This window comes from Benincasa hispida, chromosome 3, assembly GCF_009727055.1.
Source record: "Benincasa hispida cultivar B227 chromosome 3, ASM972705v1, whole genome shotgun sequence".
Classification (NCBI taxonomy): Eukaryota; Viridiplantae; Streptophyta; class Magnoliopsida; order Cucurbitales; family Cucurbitaceae; genus Benincasa; species Benincasa hispida.
In genome coordinates, this window is record NC_052351.1 from 49449830 (window position 1) to 49463716 (window position 13887).

Consider the following 13887-nt stretch of genomic DNA (forward strand, 5'->3'; position numbering starts at 1 on the left):
TTATTTAAATTATGTAAAAAATTTGTAAAATAAAAAAAGAGAATATACAAATTTCAAATTATGTAAAAAGAAGGAAAATAAAAGGAAGAAAAAAAAAGGTTTTAAAAAATGGCAAAAAAAAAAAAGACTCAAACCAATTCTTGAAACCGAACCGAACCGAATTAAACCGATTCGATTCAGTTCGGTTCGAACCGCACAGACAGTACGGTTCGGTTTCATGTATAAACAAAAGCGGTTTGGTTCAGTTTGGCCATCAAACCGAACCGAACCGAACCGATCTGTCTCTTATACACATCTAGATGTGTATAAGAGACAGTATATAAACGGTTCGGCTCAGTTTAGAAATTGGTTTTCAAGCTTTGAACCGAACCGAACGGTTTAAATTCGGTTTCAACAACCCAACCAACCGCATCGAACCGAAAAATTTAGTTTTGCTTATAAATCGGTTCGGTTCGGTTCTACAATTTTGGTTCGGTTTGAGCAGTTTTTTGTCCACCCCTAATGAATATGGATGAGTTTCTTGCTATTTATATGGAATGTTGAAGATATTTAAATTCAAGTTCACTCACAATCACAAGAAAATGAACCTCAATATCACCCTTTTATGGCTCCCAATAATTGAAGGGCAAACCTTTGTCGCCAAGGCTCTTTTTCCATTCCAATTCCACTTTGTGGTAAAACTGTGGATGAGATTTGGTCTCATATTCATAAAGATCAACAACACCCACATCCCCAAAAGTTCATTAATGTTCAGCAAAATCCTTGCCAAAGTCAGCAAGCTTGAAGGGAAATGACTTTGGAAGATTTCCTGGGTGAAAGCTGGAGTGGTTCAAGAAGCATCCTCTTCTTATTCAATGAAGCAACAACTATGTTCTGTGAACAACAAATCAGTAGCTGTCTTCCAAGAATCAGAAATATGTTTGGAAAATTGCTTTTCAACTAATCAAATGCTCACCCAATCAGTTGGGATTATCTGATAACAACTCAGTTCAGAAATGCCAAAGCTTGATGACTGATTGGGTTGAGCCTAGCAATAAGAAAAGGATGATTGATGGTCCTACCGAAGTTGTCATATACATATTGTAACTATCAGAGGTTGACATTGATTTTTACAAAACACTCCTCTGGGGGAAAGCCAAATCGAGGGCACTTTAGGGCACGAAGGCAAAGAATGTTGTAAATCAATGCTGAAGCTGATACAGTGTTCTAAATCCATTTGAAACATGGCTTATTTTCAAATCCCGACGACAAATCAAGAATCTAATGCAAAACTCAACTAAACAAAACTTCAACCCCAAATTTAGAAAATTCCATCAAAAAGTCACCGACCATTACGTTCAACAAAGTCTTTATCCATTGAAATTTTGAAGTGATTGCATTTGGGGAAATAAATCTGTTTGAGAAGAATTTCCATATCAGACAATGATCAAAACGCCCGTTAACAGACAAACTCTTCTCAAAAGAGTTTCCCTATCACTCATAAGCATGAATGTAGTTGTTGATTGGGTTGCTTTTGAACAGACATATAAATAGAACAAAAATCAGTATTACTTACGCAGATTCCTGTAAACATTGGTAGCTATTAAACCAAAGCACGATGAAAAGAAAAAAACGCAATAAAACGCCATCAAACCAAAGGAAATCTAATCCACTCTAATCCAAACACCGTCAAAAGAAGAAAAAACATAACCAAAAATAATCCCAACATAGAAGAGAAGCAACAATCAAAGTCTAATATCAAATTAAAGCAAAAAGTAACCTCAAATCGAAGCTACGAACTGTAAGATCTCAGTGAAGTTCTTGGGCAAAATGAGAAAAAGAGAGGTAATAGAGAGAAGAAATTTCCGACTAGGTCGACTAGGTCAAAATGTGGGAGGAGGAGGGATAGTATTAGGGGTATTTTGGTCAATATAACATAAAAAATGAAATTCATTCCCGGTCAGTCTCTTTTCTTAAAATCTGGCTTTGAGTGATTTCTTGAAAATAATTTATTTTTAAAACTCATTTAAAAAAAAACATTTTGATAAGTTGCCAAACACCACAAATTTTTTCAAAATGATTTTTTAATCTAATCACTTCATCCAAACACATCCTAAATTTTGAAAAAAATATTAATTTTTCTCTTAATTTTAATTCAATATTTTAATATAAAGTCATACCTAATCATTAATTTCACTATCCTTTAATAACTTAATCCAATTCAATATACAAACTTTTTTTTACTCGTCTTTTTTATACCCATATAACTTTGTTGCCTTTGTAAATTTAGTTTATATATTAGTGATCAATATTAAACCTTTTTTTTAAATTTAAAATATGTTATATCATATCATAAAGTATATTATAAAATAAAAATTTTATAAAATTTAAAAGTATAAAAAAATATTTAAAAATATTTACATTTTATAATAAAAAGTTCCAAAAGTATTCTTTTGGAACTTTTTGTTATAAGATGTAAGTATTTTTTTTAGATTTTTCTATTTATAAGAATTTCCCAAATTTTAACATAAAATATGTCAGTTGGTCAGCAATTGCAATTAGTTTATAGTTTATAAATAAATATATTATCATACACATTTTGAATAATTATTTAAATCATAAAAAAATTTATAAACACTAGAAAATATTATATAAGAAAAAACATAATTTTATTTTCATTAAATCCCTTATTTTAAAATTTAAAAATATTAGCCTTAATCGATAAAACATGAAAACCAAGAATACAATTGAATGTTGGATGAACTATAGATATCTCTTAAACAAACAAAACATTAATTTCTTTTTTCTGACAAAAACTCTACGAATCACGAATGTTTGAAATTATTCCTAAATTAACAAAAAGTTACCATGTTGGCTCTCTCAATTATGCAATTACCCATCAAAAACAAAAATAAAGCTCCTACTAATCAAACAAACCAAAATATTATATTTGAAAGTTTCGATTTCACCACTCCACGTATTGTTAGAGAAAAAAAATCAACCTAACACGTACTTGTATTATCAATCTCGAGATTAGAGTTTCAATTTTTCGATCCCACATATTGTTAGAAAGAAGTGCCAACATTTCTAATGCTACGAAATATTATACTCTTTTATTCACACTATAAATATGGCTTCATACATATTGGTGGGTTCAATATTAATGTCGGTAGATTTCACTTTATTTTTAAAAGTATGCTGATGTGACACACAATAAATAGAGAGAGTATGAAAAATTGTCCATCCTAAATAATATAGGAAATGGTCTCAAAAGAGCCATACTATAAGCAAATACAGGGTGCCATACTTTAAGCAAATACAATAAATATTTCAATGCATCACAATCTTTGTTTGTGGGATACAACAAAAACAGAATAAATTGATATTTTATTATTTTGCAACAATTTTCACATGGCATTGGCATACTCTACAATTCTCACTTGTTAATTTTAGTAGCAAAAAAATGGTCAATAAATGAAAAAAAGAAAAAAAGAATCAAATCACCACCAACCCTCCCCAATGGAAGAAAAAGAACAAACTCTTTTTTTTTTTTTTTTTTTTTTTTTTTTTTTTTTTTATAGTTTTTTAGTTTAAAGAACAGTAAAATTAAACTCCATAGGAAGAAGAAGTACTAGAAGGCAAGGGTTTTTTGTCAGTACCTTCTTCTTCTTCTTCTTCCTCAAAAACTGTAGTGGGAGATGGGTGTCCATCACTGCGTTTGTGATGATCCTTGTCTTGTTTAGGAGGAACAACAGGAAGATCTTCCATGGCTGCAGCTGAAGAAGGTGAGTTTGTAGAGGTTGGGGAGCGTGGGGAAACAGAACTAGAAAGTATTTTGGTGATCTCTGGAGAGGTGGATATGGGATAAACTTCTGTAACTTCTTCCATTCCTTCGTCAAAATAAACCACATCTTGCGTTGTCAGTTGGTGGTACTCCACAATTTCCCTTAAGAAGCGGTTCTCCCGGGCATATATTGAATTCTCATGCGCCAAACGAGCCTTCTCAGCCAATAGAGTCTCCAGTTGAAGCCGAATCTGAATTTAGAATAAAAGAATAGGTTTCCAAACAGTTAAAATTTTGGTTAACATAGATTTTGAGAAAATTAGAATTTAGTCCTTATAAATTAATCTCATCATACTCTATAACATTTGGGTATCAAAGAAACTCGTAAAATATTAAATCATAATAGGTGGTGTGACCACCATGGATTAAACCTATGTACTCTTAGCTCATAACTTTGACCATGCCTCCTAATTACCACGGGGACAATTCATAATAATTAATCCATGTAATTTTAAGAGTTAGAATTTAACTAATGTGATTTGGTAAAGTCTCCTAAATAATCTTTATGATTTGATAAAATTCTCATAAATAATCTCTATCGAAGACTATTTATAAATGGTTTAGTTTATCAAATCAAAGGACTAAAGTCTAATTCTAAACCAAAATGACTAAATTACTAAATTCTAACTTTAATCGAATAATAGGGACCAAATTTGCAACACGTTAGCACGTTACTATCCATGTTTCTAAATTGATGTTCAAGTGTTAAAAATCCTGGCAGGAACTGAAAGAGGAAAGTAAATGTATATACCAAGTCATCATCAGCACGATTGTCTCCCTTCTCCCGATTTTCTCTGAGAATTTTGTTTTCTTCCTCTAATTGTGCACATCTTTCTTTAGCAAAAGCCAGATCTGCTTTCATGGTTTTCAGCTCCCGAAGTAATAGCTTCGCTTTGGCAGCTGTCGCCATCGCCACCTACAGTCCACAAGTAATTGTTACTCTCTGTTATCCCATTGATGCACTCTACCACCAATGGTAAACTTTTTCTCTTCTAACAGAAATTCGTGCAAGTATGAGTGAAAAATTAACCACCAAAATTCACGATATTTCACATTGAAAATCCCAAGCATAGGGAACAGTTTCAACTGGGACAGACATTGAGGCTTTAATCTTTTGAATTCCTTATTGCAGAATTCGAAAACTTCCTATTAAGCTGTGAAGAAGAGACATGTAAGCCAAGCTACTTTATCAGAGTAAACTTAGCTAAGATAATGACTCAATTCCAACCAAGTTGACTTCAATTCGTGAGAGAAAAGGTGTGAGGGGGGAAAAATTCAATAGTAGCATTACGATACATGATTACAAAGTTGGCACCTTACGTCTCGAGATGCCTTCAGTTGAGTTTCATGATGTGTTTGCATATTTGGTTCTGGAGACTGTATACTCGGTTGCTGCCATGGATTATTCAGAGCAGGAAATAATCCTTCAGAATTATTGCCCTTTTTCCTAATCTGCAATTTACGAGTTTCTTGAATGATGTCTGCAGTCTTAGTTTCCACAATTGAGCGACCTTCCTGCAAACAAGACGAGGTGTTGAAAATGGTAAGATAAAAGCTATCTGTTCAGTAAGAAGCCAAGTCTGAGATATTCTTAGATGGATTTTTTCGACTCGACTACAGCTGGAACATGAAAGACAGCTAAATTTACTCTAAAGGATGCAGTTAGGCTTTTAGATATAGTAAGCTTTTCGTATTAATCTGTGAGAAGGGACGCCACTGATCTGTTCTTACCTCAAATGCCTTTTCAAATGTGTCCCCAAGTTGATTAAGCGAAGTTGAGATTGCATCCAAACCCTTTCGTACTGCAGGATTGTCTGATTTTTTCGAATCGTAATCTGTAGACTGACATGGCTCCTAGAACACCAGGGACAAGTGAAATTGCATACAAGTTAAAATCTCTATGTTGGTATGAGATCTTTTTTGTTGTTGAAAATACAACAATACATTTTAGGGGTGAGAATTCAAATCCTTAGATGTTGCATACACATAACATAAATCATTATCACAATAAATTGTGCCTATATCTATGTAATATACTGCCGCTAGATAGCCAGTTCCTAAGATGTCGATTACCATTGCTAAGATTGATAATAATTCAATTCTCCATCCTGCAATTATTGAACTCGAAAATAGTAAGGACGCCGGATAGGTGATGCTCACCTGGCTACAGGTTGAGGTATTAATGGACTGGAACCTACTTGTTTCCTCTTCAATGGGTATATCATCTTCTTCAAGAATGGCCTTAGCTTTCCGAGCCAGTACACCCCAAAACCCCGATTTCGACTCACTTTTGAATGTCACATGTTCACCAGCAAAACTCTGGAAATAGAGGTAAAGGATCAGACACAGATTACGTGGCAGCCATTTAAAGCATATTTGAATGACCAACAAAAAACAACAGAGCTTGCTGAAGAATTCCAATACGGAAATGAATCATAATCAGCTACTATTATTCTTCTGATAGGACTAAACAAATAGAAAAGAAAAAGCCGTCCGATGAAATTCTCGATAAAATCAAAATGAACCTCTAAGAAAATGTAATTAGTAAATTGATCATCACTTCCTCGGAAGAATTTGATGCTGAGAAAATCATATTGATCTGCAATAACTTAATGTACCGATGAAAACGTAGCAATAGACACAATCAAATCTGAGATTTCATGAAATTCCTTATTTCTTATCATGATCCAAATCAATCAAACAGAAACTCAAAGCGATTCATTCAACATTATAGAGTTAATTGAGAGAGAGAGAGAGAGAGAGAGAGAGAGAGAGAGAACCTTAGATCGCATGTGGCCAGCGGAAAAATTGGAGGAAGAACCACCAAGGGCAGAGGAAAGCGAAGAATCTCGATGAGCACCAGAAGCTCGGATCGCCTGAGCGGCAAGAGAAGAAGAGGAAGAGGAAGAAGAAGAGATGGAATTATGATCAAATTCATCGGAATGATGATGGATCTCTTCTTTGAAAGTGGAAGCCCTGGTGATTCCTTGTCTCCTTCTATACGCCATTATTGAAACTGTGTCTTCTTTGCTTGGGTTCTCCGAATTGTGATCGTCGTAGTTGCAGAACAATCACAAAACGACTCTCACAGCCACCACCACTGCCGTCGCCGCCGTCTCCGCCGCCAGAACCACCGGAAATGCAACCGATTCCGCCACGATAATGATGAGTCGAATTCCGAGAGAATTTTCCGTTTTTGTTGTTCCTTTCGTTCTTTTTTCCTTTCTTCCCCTTTCTTTCGTCTCTAACTAACTTCCCTTTCTTTCGTTTTCCATTTTCTTTTTTTAAATTTATAAATTTAAAATATTCCCTCAATTATTTATTAACAAATTAAAAAGAAAGATAGCGCGCGCTATTCTTATTCTTTTACAGTTAAGCTATTTTCTTTTTAATATATACATTTTAGAAAAAGATATTTAACAATATTATTATTATTTTATCAAGAACGACATTATTTTTAGAGTTATTGTCAAATATTGTAAAATATAAATATCTATCCGTATCTATCATTATACATATTTGAGAGTGATTTTAAAATAATCAAAATCACTTTTGTCATTTTGAAAATCTCCTTTTAATTATATTCAAAACTAATTCTGATGTTATGAAAATTGTATTTGGAAATATAAAATTAATTTTGAGTGATTAAAGACGTATTTCACAAAAATGTGATTTTTAGCAATTTTAAAATCACTCTCAAACAAGTAAGAATGACATTTTATTATATTTAAAAATATTTTTAATAATTTTATCATTTAAAATAATTATTCTCCTCAATTTAAAAAAATGATCAAAGATCAATTGATGCATCGATTCCCGAATTTCTGACCCAAATTATTATCGGTATAAGTTGAATTAAATATAAATATTTAATTTGATCTTAATTCTACATGGAAATTATTATTTTATCAAAGATTTTTTAGGTTAAAATACTATAATGGTCCCAATAAGAGTCGAAAGATTTGAATCAAAAACCTCTTCATTAAGATATACTATATACCTTGGTTTTGATAGCCAAATTCATAAGGTTTAGAAAGGTTTTCAAAATTTGAAATGATATTAAGTAGGAGAACTTGTATGATTTTTAATGTATTTGTTAGCTATTGGATTAAATATATATTTGCGACCAATAAATTAAATTTCAATGAGTTCTCATCCCAATCCTAGAATATTATTATTGAACTAAAATTAAATATAAATTTTCACATTATGCACTATCATATTATTTAATTTCAATCAAAATAGAAATTTCATTGGAAAAATATAAAAATTCAACCAAATTGAAATTTCTATGAATTCAAAGATAGAAATGATATTAAAAAAAAATGGTGAGGTTTGTATGACAACTCATAAAGGGTTGCATTGAATTGCAAAGTTAGCTTCATGTTGACCTTTATGCCCCCATTACCACCTCCCAAATCAAACTAAATAATTCACATGACAACACATATCTATGTGGATATTTGTTCATTCTTTTGTTTTGCCTTTAAACTCACTTTTCTTTCTTATATAACTATTTTCATACATCAATAACACAATTTGTTCATACATATCAATCTAAGAATAACACAATTTATTAAAATATATGTACATACCATCAAAAGATTAGAAATTTGAATTTCTCACTCCATATGTCGTTGAACTAAAACAAATCTTATTTAAAAATGACATGATTTTCTTTTGTGTTTTTAGTACGTGCACGAATGTGCAGTGATATTCTTGAGTTAATTTCGGTAAAATTTTCCCTTTTTGAAAAATAACTCTACATATGTTTTTTTTTTTTTTTNTTCTTTTCCATAGTTTTTTAGTTTAAAGAACAGTAAAATTAAACTCCATAGGAAGAAGAAGTACTAGAAGGCAAGGGTTTTTTGTCAGTACCTTCTTCTTCTTCTTCTTCCTCAAAAACTGTAGTGGGAGATGGGTGTCCATCACTGCGTTTGTGATGATCCTTGTCTTGTTTAGGAGGAACAACAGGAAGATCTTCCATGGCTGCAGCTGAAGAAGGTGAGTTTGTAGAGGTTGGGGAGCGTGGGGAAACAGAACTAGAAAGTATTTTGGTGATCTCTGGAGAGGTGGATATGGGATAAACTTCTGTAACTTCTTCCATTCCTTCGTCAAAATAAACCACATCTTGCGTTGTCAGTTGGTGGTACTCCACAATTTCCCTTAAGAAGCGGTTCTCCCGGGCATATATTGAATTCTCATGCGCCAAACGAGCCTTCTCAGCCAATAGAGTCTCCAGTTGAAGCCGAATCTGAATTTAGAATAAAAGAATAGGTTTCCAAACAGTTAAAATTTTGGTTAACATAGATTTTGAGAAAATTAGAATTTAGTCCTTATAAATTAATCTCATCATACTCTATAACATTTGGGTATCAAAGAAACTCGTAAAATATTAAATCATAATAGGTGGTGTGACCACCATGGATTAAACCTATGTACTCTTAGCTCATAACTTTGACCATGCCTCCTAATTACCACGGGGACAATTCATAATAATTAATCCATGTAATTTTAAGAGTTAGAATTTAACTAATGTGATTTGGTAAAGTCTCCTAAATAATCTTTATGATTTGATAAAATTCTCATAAATAATCTCTATCGAAGACTATTTATAAATGGTTTAGTTTATCAAATCAAAGGACTAAAGTCTAATTCTAAACCAAAATGACTAAATTACTAAATTCTAACTTTAATCGAATAATAGGGACCAAATTTGCAACACGTTAGCACGTTACTATCCATGTTTCTAAATTGATGTTCAAGTGTTAAAAATCCTGGCAGGAACTGAAAGAGGAAAGTAAATGTATATACCAAGTCATCATCAGCACGATTGTCTCCCTTCTCCCGATTTTCTCTGAGAATTTTGTTTTCTTCCTCTAATTGTGCACATCTTTCTTTAGCAAAAGCCAGATCTGCTTTCATGGTTTTCAGCTCCCGAAGTAATAGCTTCGCTTTGGCAGCTGTCGCCATCGCCACCTACAGTCCACAAGTAATTGTTACTCTCTGTTATCCCATTGATGCACTCTACCACCAATGGTAAACTTTTTCTCTTCTAACAGAAATTCGTGCAAGTATGAGTGAAAAATTAACCACCAAAATTCACGATATTTCACATTGAAAATCCCAAGCATAGGGAACAGTTTCAACTGGGACAGACATTGAGGCTTTAATCTTTTGAATTCCTTATTGCAGAATTCGAAAACTTCCTATTAAGCTGTGAAGAAGAGACATGTAAGCCAAGCTACTTTATCAGAGTAAACTTAGCTAAGATAATGACTCAATTCCAACCAAGTTGACTTCAATTCGTGAGAGAAAAGGTGTGAGGGGGGAAAAATTCAATAGTAGCATTACGATACATGATTACAAAGTTGGCACCTTACGTCTCGAGATGCCTTCAGTTGAGTTTCATGATGTGTTTGCATATTTGGTTCTGGAGACTGTATACTCGGTTGCTGCCATGGATTATTCAGAGCAGGAAATAATCCTTCAGAATTATTGCCCTTTTTCCTAATCTGCAATTTACGAGTTTCTTGAATGATGTCTGCAGTCTTAGTTTCCACAATTGAGCGACCTTCCTGCAAACAAGACGAGGTGTTGAAAATGGTAAGATAAAAGCTATCTGTTCAGTAAGAAGCCAAGTCTGAGATATTCTTAGATGGATTTTTTCGACTCGACTACAGCTGGAACATGAAAGACAGCTAAATTTACTCTAAAGGATGCAGTTAGGCTTTTAGATATAGTAAGCTTTTCGTATTAATCTGTGAGAAGGGACGCCACTGATCTGTTCTTACCTCAAATGCCTTTTCAAATGTGTCCCCAAGTTGATTAAGCGAAGTTGAGATTGCATCCAAACCCTTTCGTACTGCAGGATTGTCTGATTTTTTCGAATCGTAATCTGTAGACTGACATGGCTCCTAGAACACCAGGGACAAGTGAAATTGCATACAAGTTAAAATCTCTATGTTGGTATGAGATCTTTTTTGTTGTTGAAAATACAACAATACATTTTAGGGGTGAGAATTCAAATCCTTAGATGTTGCATACACATAACATAAATCATTATCACAATAAATTGTGCCTATATCTATGTAATATACTGCCGCTAGATAGCCAGTTCCTAAGATGTCGATTACCATTGCTAAGATTGATAATAATTCAATTCTCCATCCTGCAATTATTGAACTCGAAAATAGTAAGGACGCCGGATAGGTGATGCTCACCTGGCTACAGGTTGAGGTATTAATGGACTGGAACCTACTTGTTTCCTCTTCAATGGGTATATCATCTTCTTCAAGAATGGCCTTAGCTTTCCGAGCCAGTACACCCCAAAACCCCGATTTCGACTCACTTTTGAATGTCACATGTTCACCAGCAAAACTCTGGAAATAGAGGTAAAGGATCAGACACAGATTACGTGGCAGCCATTTAAAGCATATTTGAATGACCAACAAAAAACAACAGAGCTTGCTGAAGAATTCCAATACGGAAATGAATCATAATCAGCTACTATTATTCTTCTGATAGGACTAAACAAATAGAAAAGAAAAAGCCGTCCGATGAAATTCTCGATAAAATCAAAATGAACCTCTAAGAAAATGTAATTAGTAAATTGATCATCACTTCCTCGGAAGAATTTGATGCTGAGAAAATCATATTGATCTGCAATAACTTAATGTACCGATGAAAACGTAGCAATAGACACAATCAAATCTGAGATTTCATGAAATTCCTTATTTCTTATCATGATCCAAATCAATCAAACAGAAACTCAAAGCGATTCATTCAACATTATAGAGTTAATTGAGAGAGAGAGAGAGAGAGAGAGAGAGAGAGAGAGAACCTTAGATCGCATGTGGCCAGCGGAAAAATTGGAGGAAGAACCACCAAGGGCAGAGGAAAGCGAAGAATCTCGATGAGCACCAGAAGCTCGGATCGCCTGAGCGGCAAGAGAAGAAGAGGAAGAGGAAGAAGAAGAGATGGAATTATGATCAAATTCATCGGAATGATGATGGATCTCTTCTTTGAAAGTGGAAGCCCTGGTGATTCCTTGTCTCCTTCTATACGCCATTATTGAAACTGTGTCTTCTTTGCTTGGGTTCTCCGAATTGTGATCGTCGTAGTTGCAGAACAATCACAAAACGACTCTCACAGCCACCACCACTGCCGTCGCCGCCGTCTCCGCCGCCAGAACCACCGGAAATGCAACCGATTCCGCCACGATAATGATGAGTCGAATTCCGAGAGAATTTTCCGTTTTTGTTGTTCCTTTCGTTCTTTTTTCCTTTCTTCCCCTTTCTTTCGTCTCTAACTAACTTCCCTTTCTTTCGTTTTCCATTTTCTTTTTTTAAATTTATAAATTTAAAATATTCCCTCAATTATTTATTAACAAATTAAAAAGAAAGATAGCGCGCGCTATTCTTATTCTTTTACAGTTAAGCTATTTTCTTTTTAATATATACATTTTAGAAAAAGATATTTAACAATATTATTATTATTTTATCAAGAACGACATTATTTTTAGAGTTATTGTCAAATATTGTAAAATATAAATATCTATCCGTATCTATCATTATACATATTTGAGAGTGATTTTAAAATAATCAAAATCACTTTTGTCATTTTGAAAATCTCCTTTTAATTATATTCAAAACTAATTCTGATGTTATGAAAATTGTATTTGGAAATATAAAATTAATTTTGAGTGATTAAAGACGTATTTCACAAAAATGTGATTTTTAGCAATTTTAAAATCACTCTCAAACAAGTAAGAATGACATTTTATTATATTTAAAAATATTTTTAATAATTTTATCATTTAAAATAATTATTCTCCTCAATTTAAAAAAATGATCAAAGATCAATTGATGCATCGATTCCCGAATTTCTGACCCAAATTATTATCGGTATAAGTTGAATTAAATATAAATATTTAATTTGATCTTAATTCTACATGGAAATTATTATTTTATCAAAGATTTTTTAGGTTAAAATACTATAATGGTCCCAATAAGAGTCGAAAGATTTGAATCAAAAACCTCTTCATTAAGATATACTATATACCTTGGTTTTGATAGCCAAATTCATAAGGTTTAGAAAGGTTTTCAAAATTTGAAATGATATTAAGTAGGAGAACTTGTATGATTTTTAATGTATTTGTTAGCTATTGGATTAAATATATATTTGCGACCAATAAATTAAATTTCAATGAGTTCTCATCCCAATCCTAGAATATTATTATTGAACTAAAATTAAATATAAATTTTCACATTATGCACTATCATATTATTTAATTTCAATCAAAATAGAAATTTCATTGGAAAAATATAAAAATTCAACCAAATTGAAATTTCTATGAATTCAAAGATAGAAATGATATTAAAAAAAAATGGTGAGGTTTGTATGACAACTCATAAAGGGTTGCATTGAATTGCAAAGTTAGCTTCATGTTGACCTTTATGCCCCCATTACCACCTCCCAAATCAAACTAAATAATTCACATGACAACACATATCTATGTGGATATTTGTTCATTCTTTTGTTTTGCCTTTAAACTCACTTTTCTTTCTTATATAACTATTTTCATACATCAATAACACAATTTGTTCATACATATCAATCTAAGAATAACACAATTTATTAAAATATATGTACATACCATCAAAAGATTAGAAATTTGAATTTCTCACTCCATATGTCGTTGAACTAAAACAAATCTTATTTAAAAATGACATGATTTTCTTTTGTGTTTTTAGTACGTGCACGAATGTGCAGTGATATTCTTGAGTTAATTTCGGTAAAATTTTCCCTTTTTGAAAAATAACTCTACATATGTTTTTTTTTTTTTTTTGGTTATTTTTAAAGTTCAATATGTAAAGAGTATATGTCTAGGTGAACTAAGCTTAACTCTACATAGACGTTGGTAAGGCTAATAAATTATATTAGATTTCTTTTATGGCATATTCTTTTTTATATTTAGGTAATACTTCTCTATACAAGAGATTCAAAATTGAATGTGAACTGTGGGATGGGAACTTCATTTGATTTCAGTGGGAAAATTAAAG

The 13887-nt window shown here is 32.5% G+C and overlaps 2 protein-coding genes and 1 pseudogene across 2 annotated transcripts; 1 reads left to right on the forward strand and 2 right to left on the reverse strand.

The window, feature by feature from the left end:
- Window positions 1-511: 511 nt before the first annotated feature.
- Window positions 512-1889, forward strand: LOC120073602 (annotated as a pseudogene).
- A 1386-nt stretch (window positions 1890-3275) lies between these two features.
- LOC120074073 lies at window positions 3276-7089 on the reverse strand. Its single transcript, XM_039027058.1, has 6 exons — window positions 6604-7089; window positions 5984-6142; window positions 5555-5677; window positions 5144-5338; window positions 4575-4739; window positions 3276-4014 (listed from the first exon to the last, which is right to left on the reverse strand). Exons 1-6 carry the CDS (start codon window positions 6829-6831, stop codon window positions 3586-3588), a joined length of 1299 nt encoding a protein of 432 aa, XP_038882986.1. The 5' UTR covers window positions 6832-7089; the 3' UTR covers window positions 3276-3585.
- Window positions 7090-8594: 1505 nt separating this feature from the next.
- Window positions 8595-12152, reverse strand: LOC120074094. The gene is made up of 6 exons (XM_039027089.1): window positions 11667-12152; window positions 11047-11205; window positions 10618-10740; window positions 10207-10401; window positions 9638-9802; window positions 8595-9077 (listed from the first exon to the last, which is right to left on the reverse strand). The coding sequence occupies exons 1-6, from the start codon at window positions 11892-11894 to the stop codon at window positions 8649-8651; spliced, it is 1299 nt and encodes a 432-aa protein (XP_038883017.1). The 5' UTR covers window positions 11895-12152; the 3' UTR covers window positions 8595-8648.
- Between the last annotated feature and the right edge of the window lie 1735 nt (window positions 12153-13887).

What these genes read in the sequence shown, in the direction of transcription:
- LOC120074073 (XM_039027058.1), bottom strand. Translation starts at nt 6,831, where the DNA reads ATGGCGTATAGAAGGAGACAAGGAATCACCAGGGCTTCCACTTTCAAA. An exon ending in CTGGCCACATGCGATCTAAG is followed by an intron (nt 6,143 to 6,603) that starts GTTCTCTCTCTC and finishes CTCTATTTCCAG; the next exon opens with AGTTTTGCTGGTGAACATGT. An exon ending in AACTGAAGGCATCTCGAGAC is followed by an intron (nt 4,740 to 5,143) that starts GTAAGGTGCCAA and finishes TGTGGACTGTAG; the next exon opens with GTGGCGATGGCGACAGCTGC.
- LOC120074094 (XM_039027089.1), bottom strand. Translation starts at nt 11,894, where the DNA reads ATGGCGTATAGAAGGAGACAAGGAATCACCAGGGCTTCCACTTTCAAA. An exon ending in ATACCTCAACCTGTAGCCAG is followed by an intron (nt 10,741 to 11,046) that starts GTGAGCATCACC and finishes CTGGTGTTCTAG; the next exon opens with GAGCCATGTCAGTCTACAGA. An exon ending in ATCGTGCTGATGATGACTTG is followed by an intron (nt 9,078 to 9,637) that starts GTATATACATTT and finishes TTCTAAATTCAG; the next exon opens with ATTCGGCTTCAACTGGAGAC.